Consider the following 17,061-nt stretch of genomic DNA (forward strand, 5'->3'; position numbering starts at 1 on the left):
CAGTGTGTCCAGAAATGGAGATATAACTTTGTCTTTCTCTGATCATACTACATTGACAATATTGTGTTTAATTCTGAGCATCACATTTTAGAAAAGAGTACACTGAAAGCATCCAGAATGTGATGGACCTTGAGATCCTGCCAGATAAGGATTGTGTAAAGGAAAAGGGCATATTTAGCCTGGAGAAGACAGTACTTAGGGGAAACATGATAATTGCTTTGTCTTTATATCCCCAGTGGTATCTTACACATAGTAGTCACTTAATATATGTTTTTTAAATTAGAAAAAACATCGGCCACAAAAGGGAAGAAAAGAAATGGGATGGTAACAAAATGATTTAGAACGGACATATTTTTCTTGTTTTATGGAAGAAGGTAAATACTCTTTTTTTCCTTTCTGTTGATAGTTCTACAGTGAGAACAAGATATAGTTATTAAATTATTAATGTAGGTGCTAGTTAGTTATGAGTACATGATGGAAACCCATATTTCCTGTTTTAAAATAGCTTATGTTCAGGAATATAGAGCTTGTTTAATGTCATATTATGAAGAATAAATGTTTCTTCCTGCAGCCAGCAGGAAAGCAGTTAAGATTTTATCATTCAGAAGTGAGAATAATTTTCTCTACTTTAGGAACATCTAAATGGGTTCCAGTGAAAGTAACAAAATGGACATTTATGGCTTTTAATGTAAGTACCTAACCAAATATTTTAGAATGAAGATAACATCTACTTTGTGAGAGTGATTGTATATAGTGATTTTCTTCCTCTCTATTTTTTAGGAGTCTTATGCGATGTATTTTGCATTTCCTCTCTCAAATCACAGAAAAACCTACAGCCATGTATTCTGTCAGAACAGTATGTTGGTAAGAAAATGTCTGTAACTTATTTTTTAAAGTTTAAAATGGCTAAAGATAGTTTATCCTTTAGAGCCAATCATATAACACATAACTGTCAAGAATTTCAGAATTTTTGCTTCACATCTAGGCCTAAACTCAAGCTATGTTTCATTTGACTCCTCAGACTTCTTCTCATTAGGCACCATGCTCCCTTGTGAATAACCCTACCCTCTATCCTTTTCTTAGTTATGGAACCATAATCATATCAACTGTCTTTGCTCATGGAAAAGATATGTCGTTCTTCAGTCTACTCCCTTTTGACTCTACTCACCATCACTATAACTTTTCAAACCAAAAGGTTCTTCCCTGGCAGCTACTCTCCTATATGTGTTATCTTTCTTGCTGGAATGTTAGCTTCTTGAGGGCAGGGATTGCTTTAGTATTTGTATTTGTTCCGTCAGTGTTTAGCACACAGCAAGCGCTTATTAAATGCTGTTTTATTCATTCATTTAAGAATTGCCTTCAGCACTGAGAGCTGTAGTGACAAGGGCACACATCTACTAATGTGTCAGATACAAGACTTCAATGCAGATCTTCGATTCCAAGCCAGGAACTGTATCCACAGCATTCTACTGCCATGTGCACACACAGGCATACATACACGCTTTTTATATCATAAATACATTTTACGATATACGCATACATCTGTATAAGTCTCTCTGTAATTACATGTGTGTTTATATACACACATATGTGTGTGAGATGTGAAATGAAGTGACCCTTCTCTTTGCCAAGGCTAGCACCTCTACACATACTCTTAATTCCATCCTTTCCCAGCAGCTTGTCCCTTCAGTCATTTCCTCCCTCTCTCTAATTCTCAGTCTCCCACCTGGTTCCTGGATCCTTGCTTACTACCTTCAAACATGCCCAAGTTTCTTCCCCGAGCCCATATCTTTTACAAACCTTTAGAGACCCTCTCATTTCTTCAGACTATCATATCCTATCTCTCATTTCTTTTTCAGCCAAATTCCTAGGGGAAAAAAGCAAACTCCGCTTTTATTACCTCCACTTCCTCTCCTTCCCTCAACCTTTTGCCATCTGGCTTCTGCTCTTATCGCTTAGACCAGAGGTTCCCAAACTTATTTGGCCTACCACCCCCTTTTTAAAAAAAATTGCTCAGTGCTCCCCTGGAAATCTACTTTAATCCTTTAATGGTTTTTTTTATAATTTGCATCATTTTAAAAAACATAAAATAATTTATTTAAACAACGATACATCTTAAATTTAATAATTTATTGTAAATTTGTGGATTTTTTTCCTGCATTGAAATTTTGATGATGCATTATTGCATCATGTATCGTTATGTATTGTAAACAAGTCATTACCTGCACATATTCCTGCCCATGCATGCTGGACTTCTCGACAATGTGCGACATGCTCGCCTGCCAACACTTGCTTATTGAAACTGGTCAGTGGACATGACCACTGATCGGTTATAACTTGCATTTTGTTGTGTGTTTATTTGGAAAATAATGTAATCTCTATGATTTTAACTCTGTTACACAACAGATGAAACATGTAAAAACAGTTTTTCAAAATTTTCTTATCTTTTCTTCTTTCCTTATACTTTCACCGCCCCCTTATTTTTATTCAATGCCCTCCAGTTGTACCCAAGGCTATTACCAACCCCACCATTGGTCCAGCACCCTGGGGGCAGTATCTCCCACTTTGGGAGCCTCTGCCTCTTAGGCTGTTCCCTCTAGAGTTACCAGTCGTCTCTTAATTGCCAAATCACAGACTTTTCTCAGGTTTCCTCCTTCTTTATCATTCTGCAGCATTGGGCAGTGTTGACCACCCTCTCTGCCTGCATGTTCTCTCCTCTCTGTGTTTCCATGACATTGCTCTCTCTCATTCTTCTCTTACCTCTCAAATCAGTCCCTTTTAGATGCCTGTTACTTAAAATTAGAGATACTTGTGTTTTACAAATAGTATTTTAGAGGATGAAATTTCAAATATATATTTAATTTTTTTTCTGCTTTTTCACCAGGAAGGAGGCACCTATATTATCATTTTGTTTATTGTCCATAAGCATAACTTAAGTCTAATATATGCCATCAACCAATTTCACCTTTCACATATGAAAAGTGTCCTATTTTCAGTTATTGATTCAACTAATGTGTTAAGTGTAAGGCACTGGGCTAGATGCTGAGGGTTAGGGTTAGGTATTAACTCTTCAAGTTAATAAGACATATAGGTACATAGGTCTAGAACTGGAAGGGACTTCTGAGGCTGCCTCTAATCCAACCCTTATATTTTACTGATGAGAAAAGTGAGGCCTAAGGAAGTTAAGTGACTTGCCGAAGGTCATATGGATATTAAAAGACAGCAGTCAGGATTTGAAAACAAGTCCTTGCTCTCAAAAAGCTTATAATCTAGTTGAATTTTTTGGCTGCATAACTTTTTGCAGGGTGTATTATTTTTGTCTTTGCCTCTGTTCTCATGGTTGACTTACTTATCTTGTTTAGAAAAAGCTACCTCATTATTGATTATCCCAGGCACATCTGCTCTAGTCTGCCAACTGTCTTAGTTTTCCTAGAGGTTCACAATTATATCATACATTCTTTGAAGTTATTCATGCATTTCTTTTATCATTTTTGCTTGTGGTTACTCCACTAAAATTCATTCTAAAACTGAAATAGAATATTCCATTATCTAATCTTCTTAAATTGCTAGCACAGTCATATCCTGTTTTGATGAGTATTGCTTCAGTATTAGTATGCTTGAATATATTTTAGGACCAAATATGACATACTTGCAATATTGATAAAATTTATCAGGAAACTGTATTTAATGCCTTTTGTAGGTTGAGGATGAAAAATTGCTTAGGAGATTAGATGACATTAGAGTAAAGGACACTGTCATCCAGGAATCTGATGTCCCATTAATGCCAAACCTGCCTGCCAACCTTCCACAGCACATCTTTACTCCTACTCCCTCTCACCGCCCCCCCCAGCCATTTACGTCCTTTCTTTGTTAAATCATATAAGATACATAAGTTGTGCTGTTGCTTTAGGCTTCCTGCCCTCCTTGTCTTCTTTCTCCTTCCCAAGGAGGCATCATGGGTGGAATTCTAAGTAACAATATCCTCACCTTTGTTGTGTTGCTTCTCCACTCAGTCTCTAGTGGATGTTAAAAAAGTTGATGTTGCTTTTGTCCTTATTTTAACTTTAATAGTTTATCTTGTTTTGTGTTAACTGACAGGATAGACATAGTTGGATTTATGGCTGTATAAACAGTGTTTCTATGTGGTGAGTATGTTAACTGTATTAGAAATGTATCACTTTGCCTCCATTTAGAGTCACTTAGAGACCAAAATTTGTTTTTCCCCCAACATAATTTAAATATTTAAAACCAGCAGACTTTGTTTTAAAATAATTGAAGGTTACATGTATAGTGGAAGAGTGCCAGACTTGCAGTCACAATGACCTGAGTTTGAGTCTTCGTTCCAACACTTAATATCTATGTGACTTTAGACAAGTCACTTAAAGTCTCTGAACTTCAGTCTTCTTATCTATTAAATGAGGATTATAATAATTTCACTACTTACCTCCGGGGATGTTGGGAGTAATGAGTTTTATAAAACTTAAAATGCTATGTAAATGTTACCAATTACATAATTAATGATGGTTGTATACAGATGTGTTACCAGTTTTAAATTCATGCCATGGTTTATTTGCTAATTCTTTGTTGTTCTTGCTGATTGTTTACCAATTGTTTTTGCTTTTTTTTTGTCACATGCAACTGTTATATTGTTCAGAGTCTCGCTTCAGGTATTTATCTCTTCTGATAACAACCTTGTTATGGTTCATTTATAGTACTCAAGGTGTTGATCTGTCCTGGAAAACTGAACTACTGCCAACAATGAAGGTAAATTATACCTTTTTAATTTTGGTTCTTTCAGAGATATTTTGGTATACTTGTAAATATTTTGAAAAACTGTTGCCATATGTGGTTTTAATCTATCTTGGTATTAAGTACTTCCTGCTATTGTAGAATGTAGCCTTTTAGAAGCATTTTCTTAAGGAATATAAGAAGCAATTTTTTTAGTTTCCTTTTATTATTTTTCCCAGTTCACTGTAAATCTGTTTATATGTCTTCCAAATTTTAATGATTTATTTTTATTTTTTCTGTTAATAAACATTTGAAAAATTAATCTGTCCATCCCACTGCTTCCCCCATAGCAAATTAAAAAAAAAAACACAAAAAAATATTTAAGCCTTCCAATTTGTTAAGCCATTTCCCAATAAGAGGACACCCCCTTAGTTTCCAATTCTTGCTACCCTGAAAAGAGCTGCTTTACATATTTTTGCACATATAGATCCTTTTCCTCGTTCACTGATTTCTTTGAGGTGTAAAATTAGTAGCGATATAGCTGAATCCATTTGGCTTGGATATGAGACCTTTACCAGAGAAACTTGTTGCAAAGATTTTTTTCCCAGTTATGATTGCCTTTTAATTTTTATATTAAGTTTCTAAAAAACTTTTTTTACATTTAAAAATTTATAGTGAGTCAAATTTTTATGTAGTTATTTTAAATTGCATTTAATTACTTACTAATTTAATTTACTTACCATGCTTGCAATGAAATATAAAGAACACAAAGGTAAAGCTCCTTTATTGGTCTTAAATTCCTAAAGGAGACATTCGCGGAATCTTCAATAAACATAATTATTAGGAACTTGGTTTCCAGTTATTTTATCATTATTGATAATTTAAAAATACCATCAAGGAAATTTTATAAAGTACCATATAAAATTTGGATTCTCTGTTATAACTGTAAACAGGAATCATATATATTTAAAGCAAAGTTTTATAATATATATCAAATCTTTATGCGCCTGATTAAGTGAAACTCCTTTCTCATTTGTTTCAGACTTTCATGTTGAAACTCCAAGATTTTCCAAAATTGTCTCATGTTGTTGTTTATGTACCGTCTACTAATGGAAATGAGGTAACGTTTTTAAACCATCTTCAACTTGTCTGTTAATATAAAAATATTAATGGAAATAAGATATTCTCAGTATATTTATGATAGTTTATGTAAAAATTTTAAAATGGACTTTATTAAATTATATTTGATGATTGTATTTATTTTTCCCTTGCTTATTTGCAAATAACAAGATGTGCCCCATGTGTATTTAGAGCACTATTTAGAGTCATTTAAAAGCATTAATGCCAATTTTATTCTGATTCAACTTTGAATAAAAAATCTTGTCCAGGTGGGAACTTTCAGTTGCATTTTTCTGCCTTAGAAAGGTTTGAAAACAAAATTCTCAGTCTTAAAGTCTTACCAGGTTCCCATATAACAGATTCACTGTTTTCTTCTACTTAGCTTAAATCAGAGAGGATTCTTAGGCTGCCTTTATCTAATAATCCTCTTTTACTTTCCTTTTCTTTTTTTTTAGGTTTATGCTCTTTTATTTACTACTACTTCTACTACCACTACTACTAATTATTTTTACAAATACATTTTATTGATATCTTTTGTTTTTTACATTGCCTAAATTTCCCCTTGTATACCTCTTCCTTCCCCATCCTAGTGAGTTGTCTTTTATGGACTATAACAATGAAGAGGAAAAAAATACCACCAAAAGCTACAATTACATTTTTTAAAATCTCACAATATATTCCCATGTCCCACCACTTCCCCCTAAACCTCCACAAGTGTTTTTTCATATCTCTTTTTTGGGCCCAAGCTTGTCATTTGTAACTTTTCAGCACTCATTTTGATTGTTTTGTGGTTGTTCTTTCCATTTCCATCCATAGATATTGTGTTTATTGTTTTCTTGACTTTTCTTACTTCACTTTATATCAGTTCATATAGTCTATGCTTCTCTATATTCATACATGTTTCTCACAGCACAGTAATATTCCCTTATATTCATGTACCACAGTTTCTTTAGTCATTCCCCAACTGACAGGTTGTTCTGACTTCGTTGTCAGTTCTTTATTAAGAAAAAATGCTGATATAAATTATTTTGGTGTGTAAGGAGTCTTTCTTTTTAATCAACAATTTTCTTGGAGTGTATGCATAGCATATACTCTGGGCCAAAAGATAAGAACATTTTAACCCCTTATTTGCTAGTTTTGCTTGATTCCAAATTATTTTCCAGAATAATTTTACTGATTCTCAGGTCCACCAACAGTACATTAGTATGCTTATCCTTCTACAATTCTTCCACATTGGTTGTTTCTCTCTTTTGTCAACTTTGCCATTTTGCTGGATATGAGGTGAAACTTCAGGATTGTTTCAATTTGTGTTACTTTAATTATCATTGATTTGGAGTGTTATTTCATATGGTTATTGATAGCTTGCAGTTTCTCTGTTTAGATTTACTTGTTTATATCCTTTGACTACTTGTGCACTGGGGAATGTAAGATTCCTCTTTTGCAAAATGTGTGTCACTTCAGATAGAATTAAATAGTTTTCTAGCCTTTCCTCAAATTTCAACAATTTTTTCTTTATTTCTTTAGGAAGTTTCTTTAGTTTCTTTCCATTTACTGACTTTCTTTTACCTTACAGTAAGCACTGTTATCCTGAAATATTCCATAATTATAAGACCAACCATATACAACTGAGCTACAATAAGTTTGCCAAAACCTTTTATGGTTTGTGTTCTGTATTCACCAAACACAATAGATGTTTCTTATGAGTGTATAAATCAAGCTACATTTTCCTTTTGACTTAAGACTTTCAGTAAAACAGTGTGTTCATTTAAAACTCATCCTTATTTGTTAGTAGCTCCTAAAGTACTTTTGATATTCTCTCCCTTTCCTCTTTCTGAGCCTGTCTGCCAAATATGTGATTATCTATAAATTAATACTCAAGAATAATAGGCAAACTTGCAATTTAAAGAGACGTTGCTATTACTCCATTTATAATGAACATAACTTTAGTTTATAGGGAAAGTTAAATGAAATGTGTTGTATCAACTTTTCTTAAAAGTAGGCACACCTTTAATAAAAGATTTTTTGCAACTTATGTTGATGTTATGTTGAGACAGTTAATGATCATTGGTGTCATTGATATATTACTTGTTTAGAGGCAGAGTTTTATAAACTTTTACATTTTATTTTGTGACTCTTTGCTTGGTTATCACCTTTACTATAAGTTCAGTTTTACCAGTAAGGTTTTTTTTGTGTGTGTTTTCCCCCCAGTTTGTTGTAGACTGTGAATTTTTTCAATTAGAATTAAGAACTGTACATCTTCCTGTAACTCATCTCTTTTCTTTTGGTAGGTATCTTGTTTCTGCAAATCTTGAAAACTACTTTTATTTGTAACAGATTATCTTTAACAGATTATTTTATATTTTATAGTTTCAAAGTATCTTTTACCTGTGTGCCGGATTCCTTCTGACGAGTAAGAGGCACTGGAGCCTGCTTCCTTGTGTTGTGCTAAAAGATTGTTCGCTGTTTAACTGAGGCAGCATAAAAACTGTTTAAAACAAACATAATAATTATGTCTCTCATGTGTATGGTGCACTTATACAACTTCATTTGATGCTAACATTAGCCTATAAAATAAGTAGGACTGATATTATTCCAATTTACAAATAAGAAAACAGAGGCTCAGAGAAAATGTGATTTGCACAGCTCATAAGTAAGAGCACTTAAGCTTGAGTCCAGATCTCCTCACTGACTTCCTGTTCTCCTTCTACCATACTATACTACCTGTGTAAATATCAGAAGTGGCTGTGAATATGAATGCATATATCATGGTGAGCCAGTCCCCTGAAATGGCCTTTGGAAGAATTGTCTGTCTTCCATAATAATCACATTGATTTGCAAATTACATTAAAAGGTGTGTGTTTGTTTTTTTATCGATTTTGTTTTTACATATGTTCTTGTACTATTTTGCCCCATAATAAAACCTTCATTTTCCTCACAACTTTCCAAGATTTCTCTGAAATGTTCTTTACACTCTATGTGAGAAAAAAAGTGCTAGTTGAAATAAAATCCTGTCTCCAAGTTAGGCCTCATTTCTTAGAAAAATACTAAGACTAACTCTTAATAAGAGTATGGCATTCCATTATATAATTTCCAAAAAAAATGACATGGCAAAATTTTTTAACTTGATAAAATTAATCTGTGTTTGATGTTTTTAAGCATGTGTGTATATGATTGAAAAGTTAGTCTAGCTTATTATTTGCTTTTAAATGAAAAGAGAATAAAACATTAAATTGTTAAGTATAAAGATATTAACCCAAATAAAAATCCTAAAACTTAGATCAAAGAAATCAAGACATTAAAAGGAACAATACAGAGTTGACAGTAGTGTTATATATCCCCTGCAGTAGTTTTTTGACTATGTGAGTAAGAGGCCAAGCGTACAAGTAGGTGATATGTAGGCATTCAGTCCCTCATTATTTCCTCTTGGTATTTTTTAGTTATATGTACAATTTTGCGTTCCTACTAAATTTCATCTTGCTCTTATTGGGCATTTCTCTAATTTGCCAAAGATATCTTTATTCCTTAATTTTAACCTAATTCCTTAATCCTGTTCTCTAAATTGCTAACTACATTTCTAAATTAATGTAATAACCTTTAATATAAATGCTGTCTAGTTGTTTATCCATGCCCTTGGTTTAAAAAAATATTTCTATTGGATTCAGAAGGATGTTGTACAATTCGCCTCCAACCTAGCTCCTCTTTTTCCTAGTGAAAACTTCTTATGATAGTACTCTGAAAGGTTATTGCATTCTCTTAAAGTAATCCAGATTTCACCGGGTGCTAGAATTGGGCATAGGGCAACTAGGAGGTACAGTGGATAGAGTGCTAGGCCTAGAGTCAGGAAAATGTGAGTTCAAATTTGGCTTCAGGCACTTACTAGCTGTGTGACCCTGGACAAGTCACTTAATCCTATTTGCCTCATCTCATCTGCAAAATGAACTGGAGAAAGAAATAGCAAATCACTCCTTTGCTAAGAAAATTCCTAATGGGGTCACAAAGAGTTGGACACAACTGAAAAACAACTGAACAGTGAGTCATTTACTCTATGACTATTTCTCTGTCTTTAAAATGAGGGTAGTAATACTTGCACCCTGTGAATCATTTTTGAACCACTTACACGTTCACCCTATGGTAGTCAAGCCTTTGAGAAGTGTAACCTGTGACATAATCTATCAGACTGTTATCCAGTAAACCTTGATTTTTGTACCAATCTGTGCCTTAGTAATTTTCCTTTACGTATAGCCACTATTGCAATCTCTAAGTCAGTTTTCTGTCTTCGTCCATATACTGTTTGGGCATGTTTGGAGAAGAAGGCATTTCAGGAATGTGATGTGATGGAAGAAAAACTTGATCTAGAATCAGAGAACTTGGTTTCAAATGCCACTTCTGTCTACTTGGTACCTGTGTTATAAGTCACTGAATCTCTCTGGGCCTCAGTTTCCTCATATTTAAAATGAGGGAGTTGGATTAGAGGTATCCAAAAGTAGAATATGTTTCCTTGAGTGGTAATGGATTTCCCTTCCCGAGAGGTGTCCAGGCAGAATTTGGAAGGCTACTTATTAGGTATGTTGTAGAGAAGATTCTTATTCTTTACAGCTTGACCTGGATAACCTCTGAGGTCCCTTACAAGACTTAAGATTTAGTGACAAGATCTCTTTTAAACACTGTGCTTCCATGTTAAGTACTCAGACAAGCTATTTACTGGCATGATGATTGAAAAAAGAAGTTATGGTTAATGGTTATTTTATGTCATGTTTTCCCAATTAGTTGCCAAAGGGCAAATATAAAGCCCTACTGAAACAAGGTTTTATTATTTCTGTTATGTCTCCTAAGTTTGTTTTTTATCTCTCATGAAAGGAAATTATTTTTCCCTGAATTCAAGAAGTGATGTTAATTTCATTTGTTACAGAATTGTAGCTTTTAAAAAAGTCCTTTTTCCATTTTTAAAATTGTTCATTCCAAATATATATTTTGTGTACCACCTCAGTTAATATGGTATGAATAAGTATTTCCCAAACTAATTTGACCATCAAACAGTTGTGGGCTTTGAAGTACAGTGACAGAACCTTAAAATTCTGATTCAGGGACTCTATGAAAATGGAGTTTCTCAGGAATAAAGGAGTTTTGGGAACATTTGAGAGTAAATTAGGCAAAATTAAACTTACTTTTATGTAAAGATTACTGCACATAAATATAATACAGAATTTCACATTAAATACTTTAGAGGGAAAATTTTTTTTCATTGACATTTTGTCATGAAATCCCTTTTTCATAATTTATGCAGCATGAAGATTCCACAGAATATGGTTTGGGAAATGCTGATGTGGAATGCTGAATTGTAAGGACAATTGAGTTTGAGTTCTAGTTCCATTACTTACAAGACTTTTAAGCACTTGGGCAAATCACATCAACTCTCAAGCTTCAGTTTCCCCATCTATAAAATGGGGATAATACTTGCACTGCCCAAGTCAGTGTTGAGAGTCTGGTCAGATAATCGGTATGAAAACTCGCTGAAAATTATAGTGTTATATAAATTAGTATGTTATCATTCCTTCATATCTTTTCAGGAATAAAAGCTAAACTCTTTTGACAATATGAATTCTCCAAGAATTTTATCAAAATATCTTTCATGACTTAAGGAACCTTTAACTTAGAGCCTCTTTATTATATTTTGATTTAAGTATTCCTTTGTCGTAGGTATGTCATCTGATCAAAATTCAAATGTTCCTTTTTTAAAAATAAGAAACATGTAAAACCAATATTCCCACCTGACAGAAGGAAAAAAAAATTTGCCTAGAAGTGTTTAAGAAATGATTTTCTATTGTCATTTGTCTCTTGCATATTATAAGACAGAGGTGTCAGACACATGAGGGCCACATGTGGCCCACAACACTCCTGAGCATGGCTAAACCTGATTAAAATGTAATTGAGAAATATTTAACAAAATGAATAAGAATACAAGAAAACATAGATAATATATTTTAAAATTGAGTCAATATACAGCCTGCAGGGATCCTTCTGTGCAGTTAGGGTCCCTCATTTCTATTTTTTGTTTGATACCACTGTTGTAAGAGGCAAAGGAACAGGGCTCTTTCTGTTTGAAAGACCTCTTCTATTCCAGGCTTTACCACTTATACAGAGAAGTAAATACCTGCCTGCCAGTAGAACCTGTATGACATTAGCTAAGAAGTTTCACTTTCCTAGGTTTCAATTTCATCATCTGTGAAAATGAGAGGTTCCCTTTAGCCCCAGATCCAATGATCTTTTATATTTGTTTCAGTTTTTCTGATTTCCTCTGAGTTCATGATATTTTCTTATAAAGCAAAGCCTTACTTATTAAGACTATTTTGGGGAAAGAATTATCTATATTATAGATTATGTTGAATGAAATAGTGTAGTAGTTTTATTATATTCAAATGCTAATAGTAACGGGAACTAATCAGGTGTTGCCTGGTAGAGGTGCTACTTTAATGAAAATAAAAGTAATTTGAATAATTATCAAAGGACCAACTTAAATACTTTTGGCTTCTGCTTATTTGGCAGATCTTTATATGTAAATGAACACTTTAAAAGTTTTCTCTCTTTTTAAGTAAACATTCCTTTTGCAGTATTATTTTTATGTCTTTTGTGTAGTAGGCTTTTATTTCTTGAGTGATTTATTTGCTTACTAAATAAGCAAATTCTTCTTTTTTAGAAATTGCTCAAAGGGTAAACCATGACTCAACACCTGTTAATACTAACACAAATACCAACTTGGTAATAACTAGGTTAGATTGCTGTTCTCTCATTAGTAACTTGTGTCTTTCTTCACTTTTTTAAAAAATAAATTTTGTTAACTGTGTTGACTTATTATTTTTCAAAGTCTGATTCTTTGGTAATCATTCAAACCAGATTTTAATTAATTCAACAGGGTTAACTTCAAGGCAGATCAAATTAAATTCAAATGGCTTATTCTACACTGTACCACTCCTGAACTTTGGACAGGTAACAATTCTAAGGGAAGAAAAAAGAAAGACTCTATATTTTCTATTTAGGATATGTAAATAAATGAATAAATTTTTCTTTTTTAAATTGTACTTAGATATACCAAGCTTTCAAAATTGATATAAAGAGCAAATGCGCATCAACCAAAGGTAATTTTATTTCCCCTAAAATAAGGTGTACGAGAAGAATCATTTTTTAAGCTTGTTTTGATTTTTTTCTTAAAATACCAGTTTTATATATTTCCTTAAATAAAATTGAAAAATATGTAGGAGATATTTAAACTCTTGTTGGACTGATTTACAGTCACATTAGATATCAATTCTTAGTTTAAGAGTTTGGAGAATACTATGATTTATTAGACTTTTATGATAGCTAAGTTTTAGCTATTTGGCAGTTTTCCAGTCTCTTAGTACTATTGAATTAAATCAACAAGCATTTATTATATTCAAATGTGTTAATTTATAAAATCATCACAATTAGTGATATTTTTATAGTCTTTCATTAGAACTGGTAATATTCTTGATGCTAAAAAAATAATAATTATGATAATGATTAGAGAATGAATATTTTGGCCAAGTAAGACTTGTCAAAATCTTTCATATATTTTATTTAAATGTATTTTGAACTACAGTAGATTATCTTAATCTTGGTGACATGATGATAATTGATGGTACATTTTTCTTACTTTTGTTTCAGTAGAAAAAAATAATGTTTTTAGACTCCATATACCTTGGGCCCATGAAGATTTAATGATTACTTCAAAGTAAGTCTCTGAATAAATTTATCTTGGAATTGGTGTTTTTCAGGTAGCTTATATGCTGTTTTGGTTTACTCACTAAAAATTATATGGACAAACCATATGGTATATCTTGCTAAGTAGTATATTTCATTTTCTCTGGTATTTTACTTCATATTTAATATTGTCAGATATGTTATGGTTAACCTGATTTGGAGAATCATCCACCACTAAGAGGAGAGGAAATTTTTGTTTGTGTATTCCTAGCATCTAGCACAGAGCTTGACAATATAGTAGTTGCTTAAGAATTGTTTGTTGAATGAATAGACGAATGAGATAGTATGTTATAATAGAAAGATATGGAAAAATGGAAAAGTGCTGACCTGGAGTAAAGGATGATCTGTTTTATTATTTTTGTGAGAAGGACTTTTCCAAGCCTTAGTTTGCTCATTTGCAAAAAAAGGGATAATATCTATAATTCCTATCTCATAAGATTGTAGTGAGGATAAAATAAAATAGCGTATTAGAATTCTTTGTAATCCTTGACATGATATAGAAATACCAACTATTACATGATATAGAAATATTACTATTATTATTAATGTGAATTGTTTCCAAACAATCCAGTGAAAATATCCACCTTTCATAAGTCTTCTATTCAGATGTCATCATCAGCTCCACCCTAGCTGTAAGCCTTTTGCTTCTTTTGTTGGGAATATCCATTGCCCTTACTATTTATTTTGTACTGAAGGATGACTGATTCACTTTTCATTTCAGAGCCCCAACTTCTACAGAAGTTTCTTTAAAACTTCATGTTGCACAACCAGAAAATGATAGCCATGCAGCTGTGTTTCATATGTTTACATCATCAGAGTGTCGCTATGAGGTAAATAACATAAATACCTAATTCTTATTACACATAAGGGAAGTTTATTTTGTAATATTTGATATATCTTTATAATTTCTTCAGGTAATTGTCTAAAGCATTGGTGTCAAACTCAAATAGAAACAGATCCTCCTGCAAGCTGCGTATTGACTTATAAAACCACAATTAAAATGTTGTGTTTTCATTTACTTTGTTTTCCAGTTCTCAATTTTGTTTTAATCAGATTCTGGTACATTTGGGAGGCTTGACACCTTCTATTTGACATCTCTGGTCATAATATTATTATAGTCATTATAAATATAAATATATGTATTATTATAATCATTATAGATAAAAGCTCACGTGAAACAGTCCCTTAGGTGTGTTTTTGGCATCCTTAATTTTATTTGTTAATATCATCTTCGTTTTTCCTGGATTAAATAAATAAAAATAAAGTAACAGTCATAAAATGAAATGTAAGAATTTGTAGTGATGTATAGATATAAAGTATTTTTTCAATTGTTCTCAACTCTGTCTGCTTTTAAACTAAATATTTGGTTTCTTTGTGGGAACCCCCTTAGGATGAATTAGAATTGGTGTTAAGTGCCAAGGAATACAATTCATTTCTTCCTTGCTGAATGGTAGATTCTTTAAGAGAAGGGACTTATTCCTTGGTCAAAATAAGGGCAGTGTCAATGGTTCAGTTTAGAAGTCTGACCAAAGGTAAGAGGCATCAATGGTTTTATTAACCCACAGTATATTATAGTCTTGTAAAGAATCTTGAATTCTCAAGATACTTCTGAAATGAAATAATTTTGTAATGTCACATTTTAAGTGTATTCTCTCATAATAACGTTTCATGTTATGAAATACTAACTTAACTAAATTTGAGTTGATAAATATGTGTAAAAAAGAAAAATACTCGATTTTGTTATTTAGATAATTGTACTAGGTACTATAACTAAAACTGCTGTATGCTTTTAAAAGCTTGCCTATCTTTATTTTTTAAAAAACCTGAAAAAATTTTAGGACAGCTGTTACCCTATGTTACTTTTACTCTTCTGAAAAAACTTTCTTTTCTCATTCTTAATAATGTAACATGAATTCATTTTCTATGGAAATACAGGGAGAATTAATAATGAGTTTATTCAAACTCTTATTGTAATCTTTAATCAGCCTAGTGCCATTTCTTTTTTACTTTGAATCTTAGCGGAACACTCTTTATAAAGTTTACTCACAGTTAACAGAATTGTGTGCGATATTTATTCTTGACTTTGGATATTGAACTAACTTGATTAGTTCACAAATGACTATTTTTCCCTATAAAGATTTATATACTTTCTAGATTTAATCGTTCAGTGAGCCATCTGTCATGGTCATGGCTATGGAATAATGTATTATTCGGGTTAACCTAACATAATTATTAATAGAGGCTGATTACCAGATTGGCTACAGGACACTTAATTTTTTGGTCACAGCAACTTTTAAAGACTATCTACTAAGTAATAGAAGAATTATAAACTGCATTACTGGAGAAAGTAACCACACCAGAGAAATTGTAAATCACTGAAGTATCGAAGTACCATATATATCAGATTTTGAATCCCCATTTTCAAAGAATTCAAGTGAAAAAAAGTATGAATACGAGAAGATCCACAATTGTCATGGTATGCATGCATCTCTATAAGTTATAGTAGAGAGTTATCCTAAGGTAAAAGGTTAAATTTTCTGTCCATGGTCACACAGCTGGTATCGTTGGAAGGATTTGAATTGAGTCTTCCTGAGTACAAGTTCGGCACTCTAATCATTACACCACACTACTCTTTGCCCCTGAAATAACCCACATGTAAGCATACAACTTGCTACATACAAGCTCTATTTAAATTCTGATCCTTTAGACTGATAATCCTTCAAGATCTTAGAGTATTTGTAGGGTTTTCTTTAGCTGGAACCATTATGCTCATGAGTCATGAGGATTCTATAGCTGTTTGAGGTATAAATTTAATAGCTCTGGTTGACACAATAAGTAAGAGAGTTTATCATAATAATTTCTTCTCTTTATAAAAATAATCCTGATATGTTATTGAAATATGTTTTTTTTAAATTAGATAACAATTAGGACTTCATTTTTACAAATTCTTGGACAGGTAAGAAATGTTTCTAGTTAATTACAGTTTTTCTTGTGAGTTATATTTATACAAGATGATTTATACTTTTGATATGAATAAGAAGTGAAACCTAATTCCTAAGTGAATTAATAAATTCTTTTACTTTATCAGGTATGTAATATTAGGTATTATAAAGATATTTTTATGTTTATTTGTCATAAAATTTTAAAATATTTTAAAGTAACTTTTTATATATTGTATATTTTGGTGAACAGAAGAGATGAAGAATTTTATTATTTGTAAATGTATTGAATCATCTTGAATTTACTTGTGCTACCCTTATATAATTCCTAGACAAGGAGTAGGGAACCTATTACCTTGAGGCTATATGTGGCCCTCTAGGTCCTGAAGTGTGGCCCTTTGACTGAATCTAGACTTCACAGAACAAATCCCCTTAATAAAAGGATTTGGTCTGTAAAACTTGGACTTAGTCAAAAGGCCACATCCAAAGGCCACTTGTG

General features: G+C 32.3%; 1 protein-coding gene across 3 annotated transcripts in view; it reads left to right on the forward strand.

The window, feature by feature from the left end:
• Positions 1-17,061, forward strand: part of PGAP1 (post-GPI attachment to proteins 1) — a 90,914-nt gene that overhangs the window by 30,096 nt on the left and 43,757 nt on the right. Inside the window, exons 1-12 of one of the 3 annotated variants that reach the window (XM_027865974.1) lie at positions 314-374; positions 633-688; positions 781-864; positions 4,099-4,145; positions 4,713-4,764; positions 5,771-5,848; positions 8,056-8,131; positions 12,758-12,831; positions 12,929-12,980; positions 13,528-13,594; positions 14,345-14,453; positions 16,541-16,579. In XM_027865974.1, the coding sequence (XP_027721775.1) occupies positions 365-374; positions 633-688; positions 781-864; positions 4,099-4,145; positions 4,713-4,764; positions 5,771-5,848; positions 8,056-8,131; positions 12,758-12,831; positions 12,929-12,980; positions 13,528-13,594; positions 14,345-14,453; positions 16,541-16,579 (744 nt within the window). In that variant the 5' untranslated portion in view covers positions 314-364. Of the gene's footprint in view, positions 1-313; positions 375-632; positions 689-780; positions 865-4,098; positions 4,146-4,712; positions 4,765-5,770; positions 5,849-8,055; positions 8,132-12,757; positions 12,832-12,928; positions 12,981-13,527; positions 13,595-14,344; positions 14,454-16,540; positions 16,580-17,061 lie in introns of those variants that run through there. The other 2 variants (XM_027865971.1, XM_027865973.1) reach the window with 2 other exon arrangements.

The sequence above is a fragment of the Vombatus ursinus genome, unplaced genomic scaffold (assembly GCF_900497805.2).
Source record: "Vombatus ursinus unplaced genomic scaffold, bare-nosed wombat genome assembly UNPS02014779.1, whole genome shotgun sequence".
In the NCBI taxonomy this organism is placed as follows: domain Eukaryota; kingdom Metazoa; phylum Chordata; class Mammalia; order Diprotodontia; family Vombatidae; genus Vombatus; species Vombatus ursinus.